The sequence below is a fragment of the Mustelus asterias genome, chromosome 24, assembly GCF_964213995.1.
Source record: "Mustelus asterias chromosome 24, sMusAst1.hap1.1, whole genome shotgun sequence".
Classification (NCBI taxonomy): domain Eukaryota; kingdom Metazoa; phylum Chordata; class Chondrichthyes; order Carcharhiniformes; family Triakidae; genus Mustelus; species Mustelus asterias.
Window position 1 is genome coordinate 56331534 of NC_135824.1, and position 15230 is coordinate 56346763.

General features: G+C 51.3%; 1 protein-coding gene across 1 annotated transcript in view; it reads left to right on the plus strand.

Moving 5' to 3' along the window:
* Positions 1-477: 477 nt before the first annotated feature.
* The window catches only part of LOC144511105 (exocyst complex component 3-like protein 2), a 64414-nt gene continuing 49661 nt past the window's right edge, over positions 478-15230 (plus strand). Inside the window, exon 1 of the mRNA XM_078241081.1 lies at positions 478-503. Within this exon, the coding sequence (XP_078097207.1) occupies positions 478-503 (26 nt within the window). The remainder of the gene's footprint in view (positions 504-15230) is intronic.

Sequence of the window (15230 nt, forward strand, 5' to 3'; positions counted from 1 at the left end):
TCTTCTAAACTCCAGTGAATATAATCCTAACCCACTTAGTCTCTCAAAGAATCAGACAATCCTACAGTACAAAAGGAGGCCATTCAGCCCATCAAGGCTGTGCCGACCACAATCCCACCCAGACCCTATTCCCGCAACCCGACCCATTTACCCTGCTAATCATCCTGACACTAAAGGACAATTTAGCATGGCCAATCCAGCTAACCCAACGCATCTTTGGACTGTGGGAGGAAACCGGAGCACCCGGAGGAAACCCACGCAGACACGGATATAGAACGTGCAAACTCCACACAGACAGCAATCCAAGTCCGGAATCAAATCCGGGTCCCTGGCGCAGTGAGGAAGCAGTGCTAACCACTGTGCCACTGTGCCACTGTGCCACTGTGCCACTGTGCCACTGTGCCACTGTGCCACCCTCATATGCCAACCACGTTCCGAACGCATTTCCGTGGGAGAGTGTTGGTGAGTTTGCTCGCAATGTCGCAGAGGATTCGTTCACTCAGGTAGGGCAGCCCGTGTCACTGGACCGGTTAACAGGGAGGGGGAGTATTCAATTCCGAAACAGGTTTCCCCAAGCCCCTCAACCCCTCTGAAACCCTCCAACCTGATACCCAGCCCCTGTGAGAGTCAATGCCCCTTAGTGTCCAAAGTTGTATAGGATAGGTGGATTAGCCATGCTAAATTGTCCCTTAGTGTCAAAAGATGTGTAAGTTAGGTGGATTGGCCATGTTAAATTGCCCCTTAGTGTCCAAAGATGTGTAGGTTAGGTGGATTAGCCATGCTAAATTGCCCCTTAGTGTCCAAAGATGTGTAAGTTAGGTGGATTGGCCATGTTAAATTGCCCCTTAGTGTCCAAAGATGTGTAGGTTAGGTGGATTAGCCATGCTGAATTGCCCCTTAGTGTCCAAAGATGTATAGGTTAGGTGGATTGGCCATGCTAAATTGCCCCTTAGTGTCAAAAGATGTGTAAGTTAGGTGGATTGGCCATGTTAAATTGTTCCTTAGTGTCCAAAGATGTGTAGGTTAGGTGGATTGGCCATGCTAAATTGTCCCTTAGTGTCAAAAGATGTGTAAGTTAGGTGGATTGGCCATGCTAAATTGCCCCTTAGTGTCCAAAGATGCGTAGGTTAGGTGGATTAGCCATGCTAAATTGCCCCTTAGTGTCCAAAGATGTATAGGTTAGGTGGATTGGCCATGCTAAATTGCCCCTTAGTGTCAAAAGATGTGTAAGTTAGGTGGATTGGCCATGCTAAATTGCCCCTTAGTGTCAAAAGATGTGTAAGTTAGGTGGATTGGCCATGCTAAATTGCCCCTTAGTGTCTCTGACAGACCTGCCATCCCAGGAATCAGCTTGGTAAACCTTTGCTGCGCTCCCTCTGTAGCAAGGACATCCTTCCTCAGATAAGGGGACCAAAACTGCAGGTAGGAGGGATTGACATACTTTGGGAGGGAGTGTGTGTGTTATTGTCCACCAGGTGGCGGTGCTTGCACTCCGAATGCCTTGAGCACTGACTGGGTTATTGAGGAATTTCATGTGAAATGTCGAACTCAGGACAAGTTCAAACAGCACCCTGGGGGTGAAAGGGATCCCGCTCCCTCGAGGGATCTACTGCCTTTCACTGGGAGATGGAATGTGTATCTGTCACAGCTGTTCACCTCTGCGACCTCCGCAACCTGGAGATGGAAGGGTTATGGGAACCTCTCTGTCCAAAGGCTGCAAGGCAGATCTCCCCCAACTATTACCCAAAGACAGAAGGGGACCCTCTCCCTCCCCCTCTGAGGTCGCACACGGAGTATCAACGCAAATCATCAGTCAACCTGGGGCATGGGAGGAGGCCCATTCAGCCCCTCGGGCCTACACCACTTAGGCGGAGGCAACTACCATATACTCCCTACAGTGCAGGATGGAGGCCATTTGGCCTATCGAATCTGTACCGACCCTCTGAAAGAACATCTTGCCCAGGCCCATCCCTAACCTGCACGTTCTCCCCGTGTCTGCGTGGGTTTCCTCCGGGTGCTCAGGTTCCCTCCCACAGTCCGAAAGACGTGCTGGTTAGGGAGCATTGACCCAAACAGGCGCCGGAGTGTGGCGACGAGGGGATTTTCACAGTAACTTCATTGCAGTGTTAATGTAAGCCTACTTGTGACACTAATAAATAAATAGTACTTTTTATTATCCCCATAACCCCGGACATTTACCATGGCCATACCTGACCTGCATATCTTTGGACACTAAGGGGCAATTTAGCACGGCCTATCCATCCAACTCGCACATCTTTGGAAACTAAGGGGCAATTTAGCATGGCCAATCCACCTAACCTACACATCTTTGGAAACTAAGGGGCAATTTAGCACGGCCAATCCACCTAACCTACACATCTTTGGACACTAAGGGGTAATTTAGCACGGCCAATCCACCTAACCTACACATCTTTGGAAACTAAGGGGCAATTTAGCACGGCCAATCCACCTAACCTACACACCTTTGGACACTAAGGGGCAATTTAGCACGGCCAATCCACCTAACCTACACATCTTTGGACACTAAGGGGCAATTTAGCACGGCCAATCCACCGAACCTACACATCTTTGGACACTAAGGGGCAATTTAGCACGGCCAATCCACCTAACCTACACATCTTTGGAAACTAAGGGGCAATTTAGCACGGCCAATCCACCTAACCTACACATCTTTGGACACTAAGGGGCAATTTACCATGGCCAATCCACCTAACCTACACATCTTTGGACACTAAGGGACAATTTAGTATGGCCAATCCACCTAACCTACACATCTTTGGGCACTAAGGGGCAATTTAGCATGGCCAATCCACCTAACCTGCACATCTTTGGACACTAAGGGGCAATTTAGCATGGCCAATCCACCTAACCTGCACATCTTTGGACCCTAAGGGGCAATTTAGCATGGCCAATCCACCTAACCTGCACATCTTCTCAAGGGGCAATTAAGCAATAAAGACTGGGCCTAACCAGTGACACCCACACCCCGTGAATGTGTTTTAATTTTCAATTAGGAGAACGAAACAAGGAATAGGGATAGACAAAGAGCTAAGTAAAGGAACGCCGGCATCTCCACAGCAAACGAACAAAGTGAGGAGATTTGGGAAGAAGTAAAGAAAAGAACTGAGAGAAATTGGTCGAAAATTTGAGAAGAAATCGAGAGATTGAGGGAGATGCATTTTTACAGACGCCTCAGAGAAAGCAGCCTTTCCAGATGTATCACAGCTTGGTATGGGGCTCCTGCTCTGCCCAAGACCGCAAGGAACTACAAAAGGTCGTGAATGTAGCCCAATCCATCACGCAAACCAGCCTCCCATCCGTTAGTTCTGACTACATTTCCCGCTGCCTCGGATAAGTAGCATAATTAAGGACCCCCACACACACCGGACATTCTCTCTTCCACCTTCTTCCTTCGGGAAGAAGATACAAAAGTCTGAGGTCATAGAATCCCTACAGTGCCGAAGGAGGCCATTCAGCCCATTGAGCCTATCAACAATCTCACCCAGGCCCTATCCCCGTAACCCCATGTATTTATCCTGCCAGCCCCCCGACACTAAGGGTTAATTTAGCATGGCCAATCCACCTAACCCGCACATGTTTGGACTGTGGGAGGAAACCGGAGCCCCCAGAGGAAACCCACGCAGACACGGGGAGAATGTGCAAACTCCACACAGGCAGTGACCGTAGGCTGGAATTGAACCCGAGACCCTGGCGCTGTGAGGCAGCAGTGCTAACCACTGTGCTACCATCCCAACCCCAACTCAAGAACAGCTTCTTCCCTGCTGACATCAGACTTTTGAATGGACCTACCTTATATTAAGTTGATCTTTCTCTGCACCCTAGCTGTGACTGTAACACTAGATCCAGCACTCTCTCCTTTCCTTCACCCCTATGTACTCTATGAACGGTATGCTTTGTCTGTCTCGCAAGAAACAATACTTTTCACTGTATGTTAATACAATGAATCGAATCAAATCAAAGAAATTGGAAGAATTGAGAGAGATTGGAGGAAGAATTCAGTGAGAAACAGAGGAGTAATTTGAGAGAGGTTAAGACAGAAATCAGGAAACTTAGAGGATTAAAAGGCAAAATAGCAGAAGGCAGGAGATTTACAGAATAGATGAGGGGGCGGGGGGTGAATGCAGAGACAATCACAATAGTTTTTTGTTCCCTTTGGCTGCATTGAAGATATCTTGGACTTAAGCCGCAGACTAAAAATAAACTCAAATACAATTGTGTGTCTGTCTCCACAAGTGGCGACAAGGTGGCACAGCGGCTAGCACTCCTGTCTCACAGCGCCAGGGGCCCGGGTTCGATTCCTGCCTCAGGGACCCGGGTTCGATTCCCAGCTCACTCCTGTCTCACAACCCCAGGGTCCGGGTTCGATTCCCAGCTCACTCTTGTCTCACAACCCCAGGGTCCGGGTTCGATTCCCAGCTCACTCCTGTCTCACAGCGCCAGGGACCCAGGTTTGATTCCCAGCTCACTCCTGTCTCACAGCGCCAGGGACCCGGGTTCAATTCCCAGCTCACTCCTGTCTCACAGCGCCAGGGACCCGGGTTCGATTCCCAGCTCACTCCTGTCTCACAGCGCCAGGGACCCAGGTTCGATTCCCAGCTCACTCCTGCCTCACAGCGCCAGGGACCCAGGTTCGATTCCCAGCTCACTCCTGCCTCACAGCGCCAGGGACCCGGGTTCGATTCCCAGCTCACTCCTGTCTCACAACCCCAGGGTCCGGGTTCGATTCCCAGCTCACTCCTGTCTCACAGCGCCAGGGACCCAGGTTCGATTCCCAGCTCACTCCTGTCTCACAGCGCCAGGGACCCAGGTTCGATTCCCAGCTCACTCCTGTCTCACAGCGCCAGGGACCCAGGTTCGATTCCCAGCTCACTCCTGTCTCACAGCGCCAGGGACCCGGGTTCAATTCCCAGCTCACTCCTGTCTCACAGCGCCAGGGACCCGGGTTCGATTCCTGCCTCAGGGACCCGGGTTCGATTCCCAGCTCACTCCTGTCTCACAGCGCCAGGGACCCAGGTTCGATTCCCAGCTCACTCCTGCCTCACAGCGCCAAGGACCCAAGTTCGATTCCCAGCTCACTCTTGTCTCACAACCCCAGGGTCCGGGTTCGATTCCCAGCTCACTCCTGTCTCACAGCGCCAGGGACCCAGGTTCGATTCCCAGCTCACTCCTGTCTCACAGCACCAGGGACCCAGGTTCGATTCCCAGCTCACTCCTGCCACACAGCGCCAGGGACCCGGGTTCGATTCCCAGCCCACTCCTGCCACACAGCGCCAGGGACCCGGGTTCGATTCCCAGCCCACTCCTGCCACACAGCGCCAGGGACCCGGGTTCGATTCCTGGCCTCAGGTCACTGTGTGGAGTTTGCATGTTCTCCTCGTGTCTGCGTGGGTTTCCTCCGGGGGCTCCGGTTTCCTCCCACACTCCAAAGATGTGCAGGTTAGGTGGATTGGCCATGCTAAATTGCCCCTTGGTGTCCAAAGATGTGCAGGTTAGGTGGATTGGCCATGCTAAATTGCCCCTGAGTGTCATGGGATTAATGGGATTAGCAGAATACATATGAGGCGTTACGGGAATAAGGCCTGAGTGGGATTGGGGTCGGTGCTGACTCAATGGGCTGAATGGCCTCCTTCTGCACTGTAGGGATTCTATGAAAGGATGAAATCAGGAAACTTAGAGGATTGAAACGCATTGGCCATGCTAAATTGCCCCTTAGTGTCCTAGGATGTGTAGGTTAGGTGGATTGGCCACGCTAAATTGCCCCTTAGTGTCCCAGGATCCGTAGGTTGGAGGGATTAGTGGAGTAAATATGTGGGGTTGCGGGATAGGGCCTGGGTAGGATTGTTGTCGGTGCAGAGTTGACGGGCTGAATGGCCTCCTTCTGCACTGTAGGAATCTATGATTCCATGAGAGACAATCACAATAGTTTTTTGTTCCCTTTGGCTGCGTTGAAGATATCTTGGACTTAAGCCACAGACTAAAACAAAAACTCAAATACAATTGTGTGTGTTTATCTGGGCAGTTGGAAATGTTCCAAACATATACAAACTGTCTGCAAGACAGATCACCAGGAAGGTCCCGCATGTGGGAAACCTCTGCTATACCTCACACTCCACACCGACACTCTGAGTGCTGAACCTCTCCGGCAGTCTCGCAGGTCAACCGTCCCGGGAATCTTGTTGTTACTTTTCTCTTTATCTCAGAGCACTCCGAAACAGGTAAATCAAAGCTTCCTTCCTGCATGCCAATGTTTCGCCGGGGATTTAAGAACTTCTCTCTCTCGGAATTTAAGTAGAAAGTTTCCAATTCCAGGAGTTCACAGAATGAGCTTGAATGAAAAGATTTGCCGCTTCTAATCTCTATCTCCGCTACTGTTGACAAGGCAGAGTGGTTCCTTTATATTCCAAGATAGTCAGTGGCAAGGGAAAGGTTATTCATCTGGCTCAGAACACGGGGAATCTGATTAAGTTTATAAGTTAAGTTTATTTATTTGCCACAAGTGAGGCTTACATTAACACTGCAATGAAGTTACTGTGAAAATCCTGCACTCCGGCGCCTGTTCGGGTACACTGAGGGAGAATTTAGCACGGCCAATGCACCCCTAACCAGCACGTCTTTCGGACTGTGGGAGGAAACCAGAGCACCCGGAGGAAACCCACGCAGACACGGGGAGAATGTGCAGACTCCACACAGACAGTGACCCAAGCCAGGAATCGAACCCGGGTCCCTGGCGCTGTGAGGCAGCAGTGCTAACCCACTGTGCTGCCCCAATTCACCCCCCCTCTCCCCCTCATCTATTCTGTAAATCTCCTGCCTTTTGTTATTGCATTCTGCATTCAGTCTCCCCCCCACTCCCCCCACTGCTGCCCCGGGTTCGATTCCCGGCTTGGGGTCACTGTCTGTGTGGAGTTTGCATGTCCTCCCCGTGTCTGCGTGGGTTTCCCTCCGGGTGCTCCGGTTTCCTCCCACAGTCCGAAAGACGTGCTGGTTAGGCGCTTATTTCTCCCTCGGTGTACCCCGAACAGGCAGCGGCGACACGGTAGTTAGCGCTGCTGCCTCACAGCACCAGGGACCCGGGTTCGATTCCCGGCTCGGGTCACTGTCTGTGCGGAGTCTGCATGTTCTCCCCGTGTCTGTGTGGGTTTCCTCCGGGTGCTCCGGTTTCCTCCCACAGTCTGAAAGACGTGCTGGTTAGGGTGCATTGGCCGTGCTAAATTCTCTCTTAGTGTACCCAAACAGGAGTGTGGCGACTAGGGGATTTTCACAGTAACTTCATTGCAGTGTTAATGTAAGCCTTACTTGTGACACTAATAAATAAACTTTACATTTACTTTACTCCTCCAGTAACGCCAGACACGTCCTTACAAAAAACTCGACCTTTCATCACTTATAGAAACATAGAAGATAGGAGCGGGAGGAGGCCATTCGGCCCTTCGAACCTGCTCCGCCATTCATCACCATCATGGCTGATCATCCAACTCAATAGCCTAATCCTGCTTTCTCCCCACAACCTTTGATCCCATTCACCCCAAGTGCTATATCCAGCCGCCTCTTGAATACATTCAATGTTTTGGCATCAACTACTTCCTGTGGTAATGAATTCCACAGACTCACCACTCTTTGGGTGAAGAAATGTCTCCTAATCTCCATCCCAAATGGTCTACCCCGAATCCTCAGACAGTGACCCCTGGTTCTGGACATCGAGAGAGCCTGCCTCTGACTAACCAACCTGCCGTCTCTCTGCCTTGCTCTGTCTCCAGTCCCCTCCCCTGGGTCTCCGGGACAGCACGAGAGCCCAGTACTCAGAGAGGGGTGGGGGAAGTGGGGGGTTTATAGTGAACCAAGGCTGGGAACCAGAAATAGCAAACAAAACACGCTGGGCAAACTCAGTGGGCGCGATCTCACCAGCTGTTCACGCCACGCTCCCGCTGCGGCGAGCTTGGAGAATTCGGCGCCCAGCCAAATCTCCATTGACTGCGGCGGGATTGGAAAATTCCAACCGGCGTCAACGGTGCTAACATTCCGGGCAGGGGGACCAGCAGCGACTGTGGAGAGGAAGAGAGTTAGCGGGCGGAATTCTCCGATCTGGTGCGCCCCCGATCTCGCTCCCAGCGAGAATGGAGAATTTGGCATTCCGTCAGATTTCCGTTCAATGCAGCCGGACTGGAGAATCCCAACTGTGAGCGAGGTCGGAGAATCCCAGTGATTTGATTTGATTTATTATTATCACATGTATTGGGATACAGTGAAAAGTATTGTTTCTTGCGCGCTATACAGACAAAGCATACTGTTCATAGAGAAGGAAACGAGAGAGTAGTCATGATGTGGAGTTGCCGGCGTTGGACTGGAGTAGGCACAGTAAGTAATCTCACACCAGGTTAAAGTCCAACAGGTTTATATATAGAGTTCATATTCTCAACTTGCGCTCAGGACACAGACAAGTTGTGAAATACTGCCAAGCAGACATGATGTGCTACCACATAAACCTGTTGGACTTTAACCTGGTGTTGTGAGACTTCTTACTGTGCCAGAATGTAGTGTTACAGTCATAGCTAGGGTGTAGAGAAAGATCAACTCAATGCAAGGTAAGTCCATTCAAAAGTCTGACAGCAACAGGGAAGAAGCTGTTCTTGAGTCGGTTGGTACGTGACCTCAGACTTTTGTATCTTTCTCCCAACGGAAGAAGGTGGAAGAGAGAATGTCCGGGGTGCGTGGGGTCCTTAATTATGCCGGCTGCTTTGCCGAGGCAGTAGGAAGTGTAGACAGAGTCAATGGATGGGAGGCTGGGTTTGCGTGATGGATTGGGCTACGTTCACGACCCTTTGTAGTTCCTTGCGGTCTTGGGCAGAGCAGGAGCCCATACCAAGCTGTGATACAACCAGAAAGGATGCTTTCTTTGGTGCATCTGTAAAAGTTGGTGAGAGTCGTAGTGGACATGCCAAATTTCCTTAGTCTTCTCGGGTCACTGTCCGTGTGGAGTTTGCACGTTCTCCCCGTGTCTGCGTGGGTTTCCTCCGGGTGCTCCGGTTTCCTCCCACAATCCAAAGATGTGCGAGTTAGGTGGATTGGCCGTGCTAAATTGCCCCTTAGTGTTCTATGATGTGTCGGTTAGAGGGATTATTTGGGTAAATGTGTAATGTGTGGGGTTACGGGAATAGGGCCTGGGTGGGATTGTGGTCGGTGCAGACTCGATGAGCCGAATGGCCTCCTTCTGCACTGTAGGGATTCATGGAAGATCATAGAAACCCCACAGTACAGAAAGAGGCCATTCGGCCCATCGTGTCTGCACCGACAACAATCCTACCCCAAGCCCTACCCCTACAACTCCACACATTACACATTTACCCAAATAATCCCTCTAACCTACACATCCCAGGACACTAAGGGGCAATTTAGCACGGCCAATGCACCTAACCTGCACGTCTTTGGACTGTGGGAGGAAACCGGAGCACCCGGAGGAAACCCACACAGACACGGGGAAAATGTGCAAACTCCGCACAAACAGTGACCCAAGCCGGGAATCGAACCTGGGTCTCTGGCGTTGTGAGGCAGCAGTACTAACCCACTGTGCCACCATGCCTGCTCCTACGATAAGGACACCAAAACTGCACACAATACTTGAGATGTGGCCTCACCAACACCCTATACAATTGCAGCAAAATTGTCCAGGTCTTGCTTGGTTGGACGCAGACTTCTCCGGTATTTGTAAGCGGAACGCCACCCTAATTTAATAAAAGCAAATCACTGCGGATGCTGGAGTCTGAAACCAAAAGAGAAAGTGCTGGAAAATCTCAGCGGGTCTGGCAGCATCTGTAAGGAGAGAAAAGAGCTGACGTTTCGAGTCCAGATGACCCTTTGTCAAAACTAAAAGGCTGAGAAAAGTGGGAGATATTTATCCTGTAGGGGGAAGGAATGAAGGATGAGTCAGAGCCACAGAAACCAGGGGAAAGGCTGCTAATGGCAGCCCGTGGAGAGAATAGCGGGTGCGGAAGGCCAAACGGCAGAGAAGCTGAAATCAGACGGTGAACTGTGACAGATGAAGATGTGGGGGAAAGGGGGAGGTGGGCAGGAGAGGGGTAAAATTTAGAAAAAGTGGAAGCAAAGGGGGTGAAAAGGTAAGGAAAGGGGGGATAGAATGGAGGAAAGAGTTGGGGGGGCGGAAGAAGAATGAAGAAAGATAAGAAAGAAATAAAAGGTGGAGAACAGGGCGGCACGGTAGAACAGCGGTTAGCACTGCTGCTTCACAGCTCCAGGGACCTGGGTTCGATTCCCGGCTTGGGTCACTGTCTGTGTGGGAGTTTGCACATTCTCCTCGTGTCTGCGTGGGTTTCCTCCGGGTGCTCCGGTTTCCTCCCACAGTCCAAAGATGTGCGGGTTAGGTTGATTGGCCATGCTAAAATTGCCCCTTAGTGTCCTGAGATGCGCAGGTTAGAGGGATTAGTGGGTAAAATATGTAGGGATATGGGGTAGGGCCTGGGTGGGATTGTGGTCGGTGCAGACTCGATGGGCCAAATGGCCTCTTTCTGCGCTGTAGGGTTTCTATGAATCTATGAACAGTAAAATATTAAACTAAATGGAATGAAGACAAAGGGGTCGAGGTGGGGTCGAGGTGGGGTCGAGCGAATCATCTGAAGTTATTGAATTCGATGTTGAGACTGGGAGGTTGTAACGTGCCCAGCAGGAAGATGAGATGCTGTTCCTCCCCCAGTTTGTGTCCACCCCGACTTACCCCCAATTGCCGCTGTCCTGCCGAGATCCCGGGTCTTGCCCACACATCCCCTGATGTCGGCCTCCTCCGGGTCCTGTGGCTCCGGCCTCCGAGTCCCGTTACTGTGGATCAAGAACGGCCACAGTGGAGACTTTGCCCGAACGAGCCAAGAATGTCTGCCCTTTGTACAGGCGCCGCCGCAGGGAGGTCCCCGAAACACTTCACAGCCACTGAGACGCTGCTGAATGCGGCCAATCAGAAGGTACAAAAGGTCGTGACTGTAGCCCAGTCCATCACGCAAACCAGCCTCCCATCCATTGACTCTGTCTACACCTCCCGCTGCCTCGGGAAAAGCAACCGGCATAATCAAGGACCCCACGCACCCCGGACATTCTCTCTTCCACCTTCCTCCGTCGGGAGAAAGATGCAAAAGTCTGAGGTCACGCATCAACCGACTCAAGAACAGCTTCTTCCCTGCTGCTGCCAGACTTTTGAATGGACCTACCTCGCATTAAGTTGATCTTTCTCTACACCCTAGCTATGACTGTAACACTACATTCTGCACTCTCTCCTTTCCTTCTCTATGAACGGTGTGCTTTGTCTGTATAGCGCACAAGAAACAATACTAGTGTGTGTCTGTGTGTGTGTGTATGAGTGTGTGTATGTGTGCGTGTGAGTGTGTGAGAGTGAGTGTGTGAGTGTGAGACTGTGTGTGTGAGTGTGTGAGTGAGTGTGTGAGTGTGAGAGTGTGTGTGTGAGTGTGTCAGTGAGTGTCTGTGTGTGAGTGTGTGGGTGAGTGTGTGAGTGTGAGAGTGTGTGTGTGAGTGTGAGAGTGTGTGAGTATGTGTGAGAGAGTGTGAGTGTGTGTGTGAGTGTGAGAGAGTGCGTGTGTGTGAGTGTGTGTGTGTGTGAGAGTGTGAGTGTGTGTGTGTGTGAGTGCGAGAGTGTGTGTGTGAGTATGTGTGAGTGTGTGAGTGAGTGTGTGTGTGAGTGTGTGTGTCAGTGTGTGAGTGTGTGTGTGAGTGAGTGTGTGAGTGAGTGTGTGTGTCAGTGTGTGTGTGAGTGAGTGTGTGAGTGAGTGTGTGTGTGAGTGTGTGAGTGAGTGTGTGTGTGAGTGTGTGAGTGAGTGTGTGTGTCAGTGTGTGAGTGAGTGTGTGTGTCAGAGTGTGTGTGAGTGTGTGTGTCAGTGTGTGAGTGAGTGTGTGTGTCAGTGTGTGTGTGTGAGTGTGTGTGTGTGAGTGTGTGTGTGAGTGAGTGTGTGTGTCAGTGTGTGTGTGTGTGAGTGTGTGTGTGTGAGTGTGTGTGTGTGTGTGAGTGAGTGTGTGTGTCAGTGTGTGAGTGAGTGTGTGTGTCAGTGTGTGTGTGAGTGAGTGTGTGTGTGAGTGAGTGTGTCAGTGTGTGTGTCAGTGTGTGAGTGAGTGTGTGTGTGAGTGAGTGTGTGTGTCAGTGTGTGAGTGAGTGTGTGTGTGAGTGTGTGAGTGAGTGTGTGTGTCAGTGTGTGAGTGAGTGTGTGTGTCAGTGTGTGTGTCAGTGTGTGAGTGAGTGTGTGTGTCAGTGTGTGTGTGTGTGAGTGAGTGTGAGTGAGTGTGAGTGTGTGTGTCAGTGTGTGTGAGTGTGAGTGAGCGTGTGTGTGTGTGAGTCTGTGTGTGTGTGTGAGTGTGTGTGTGTGTGAGTGTGTGAGTGAGTGTGTGTGTGTGAGTGTGTGTGTGAGTGTGAGTGTGTGTGTGAGTGTGAGGTACGTGCATTCGGCCTTTGATCTTCGGGTAAGCGTTCTCCAAGGTGGCCTTCACAACACACGACAGCGCAGAGTCGCTGAGCAGAAACTGATAGCCAAGTTCCGCACACATGAGGACGGCCTCAACCGGGATATTGGGTTCATGCCACACTATCTGTAACCCCCACGACTCGCCTGGACTTGCAAAATCTCACTAACTGTCCTGGCTGGAGACAATACACATCTCTTTAACCTGTGCTTAACCCTCTGTCCACTCACATTGTCTGTACCTTTAAGACTTGATTACCTGTAAAGACTCGCATTCCAACCATTATTTTGTAAATAGAGTTTGTGTCTTTATATGCCCTGTTTGTGAACACAACTCCCACTCACCTGATGAAGGGGCAGCGCTCCGAAAGCTCATGCTACCAAATAAACCTGTTGGACTTTAACCTGGTGTTGTGAGGCTTCTTACTGTGCTGGGTGGACAGACACTGCAGTCGGGTCAGAGGCTGAATCGAGAGAGGAGTGTAAGCTGACACTGTGTCCAGGTATATTTACCCCGTGTCCTCTGCGAGTGTCTGATGAATGAAAGTGAAAGTTGCTGCCTCGGTTAAAGCTCAGAGTACAGCAGCTATTCCACACTCGCTGTTCCTGCTTTGCCAGCAGGTAGGTCCATCTCCAGCGCTCTCGGTAAAGTGCCGATTCTCCAAATTCAGCTCTTGCAGTGAGCATCAGCGACAGAGTCTGAGTGTGTGGAGGGGATAGGATCAGGAGTCCACAGCTGCTTCTCCTCTTTCCTATCTCCCTCTCTCTTTCTCTCTCTCTCTCTCTCTCTCTCCCTCTCTCTCTCTGACTGCTTCCTGATTCTCTCCAGTTCTCTCTTGTCCTGCTTTCTCCTGCACTCTCTCTTTCTCATACCACACCTCTCTCTGTCTCGCTTCCTCTCTTGTTCTCTTTGTCCATCAATTCATTCTCATTAACTCGATCTCTCTCTTTTTCCCTTTTTCTCTGTCTCTCTCTCTCTCTCTCTCCGCCTTTCGCTTTCTCTCTCTCCCTCTCTCTCTCTCCCTCTCTCTGTTTCTCTTTGTCTCTCTGTCTCTCTCCCTTTCTCTCTCTGTCTGTCTTTCTTTCTCCCTCTCTCTGTCTCTCTCTCTCTCTATCCTTTTCTCTCTTTCTCTCTTTTTCTCTCTGTCCCTTTTTCTGCCTCTCTATCTCACTCTCTCTCTCTGCCCTCTCTCTCTGTCTCTCACTCTGCCCTCTCTCCCTCTCTCTCTGTTTCTCTTTGTCTCTCCCTCTATCTCTATCTCTCCCTTTCTCTCTCTGTCTTTCTTTCTCCCTCTCTCTGTCTCTCTCTATCCTTTTCTCGCTCTCTCTTTCTCTCTGTCTCTCTCTGTCCCTTTGTCTCTTTATCTCTCCCTCTGCCCTCTCTCTCTCTGTGTGTGTCTCTCTCTCTGTCTCTCTCTCTCTCTCTCTGTCTCTCTCTGTGTTTCACTCTCTCTCTGTCTCTCTCTCTCTCTCTCTGTCTCTCTCTGTGTTTCACTCTCTCTCTGTCTCTCTCTCTCTCTCTCTGTCTCTCTCTGTGTTTCACTCTCTCTCTGTCTCTCTCTCTCTCTCTGTCTCTCTGTGTGTGTCTCTCTCTCTCTGTGTCTCTCTCTCTCTCTCTCTCTGTCTGTCTCTGTCTCTCTGTCTCTGTCTCTCTGTCTCTCTCTCTCTGTCTCTCTCTCTCTGTATCTCTCTCTGTGTCTCATTCTCTCTCTCTCTCTCTGTCTCTCTGTATCTCACTCTCTCTCTGTCTCTCTCTCTCTGTCTCTCTCTCTCTCCCTTTCTCTCTGCTCTCTCTCTCTCTCTCCCTTTCTCTCTCTCTCTCTGTCTCTCTCTCTCACTCTCTCTCTCTCCCCCCTCTCTCTCTCTCTCCCCCCCTCTCTCTATCTCCCCCCCCTCTCTATCTCCCCCCCCCCCCTCTCTCGATCTCCCCCCCCCCCCCTCTCTCTAACCCTCCTGCACTGTTGATTCTGCCTGATGTGCTACAGGCAGTTATGTTGTCCCTTTAACTGCAGTCGTCTTGCTAACCTGCCCCTGTGACAGAAGGTTGGGGGAGTGAGGGAGGGGCTGGAGGTGTGCGCTCGGAGTGTGTGGTGGGGTGGGGGGGTCGGGGGGGGCAGAGCTGAGTCTCTCGGGTTTACTGGGCCAGCAGTTTATCCAGGTGTTAGTTTCCAAGTTGGGATGGGATTGGGAGGGAGAGGTGTTTTTTTTTTCTGGAGGTGCTGAGGGAGACGGCAGCTGGAGGCGGAAGAAGGGGCAGAGGCAGAGCGCAGGATACCCCCCCCCAGACCCCGCCCCCCCCACGTCTGGGCTAAATGGGGCCTATCGGAAAGGCAGCAGCCCCACCGGGAGAGGCGGGCACTGCCAGAGCAGCCTGGGGATCGAGGGGGAACCTCAAGGTGCAGAGAGGGGAGTTAAAAATAAACACTCAGGAGAAGCAGACCCTTCCTCCAGGCGGCCCCTTTGGGCCGTCCTTGCCTGTGGGCCCCGCTCTGGGATCCTCTGGCCCCAGCTGACCCCTGGACCCCCCGAGGGGAGGTCCACCTCTCATTGACCTCTGGGACTGGGAAATTCCAGCCCAGCCAATCGGAGAGTGAGGGGAAAACCCGAGTTTACATCAATCTGGTTATTAGCTGGCAAGGTCAATGCCACCTTCTTAAAGGGACACAGCCTTCTTAAAGGGACACAGCCTTCTTAAAGGGGCACTGTCTTATTAAAGAGGTA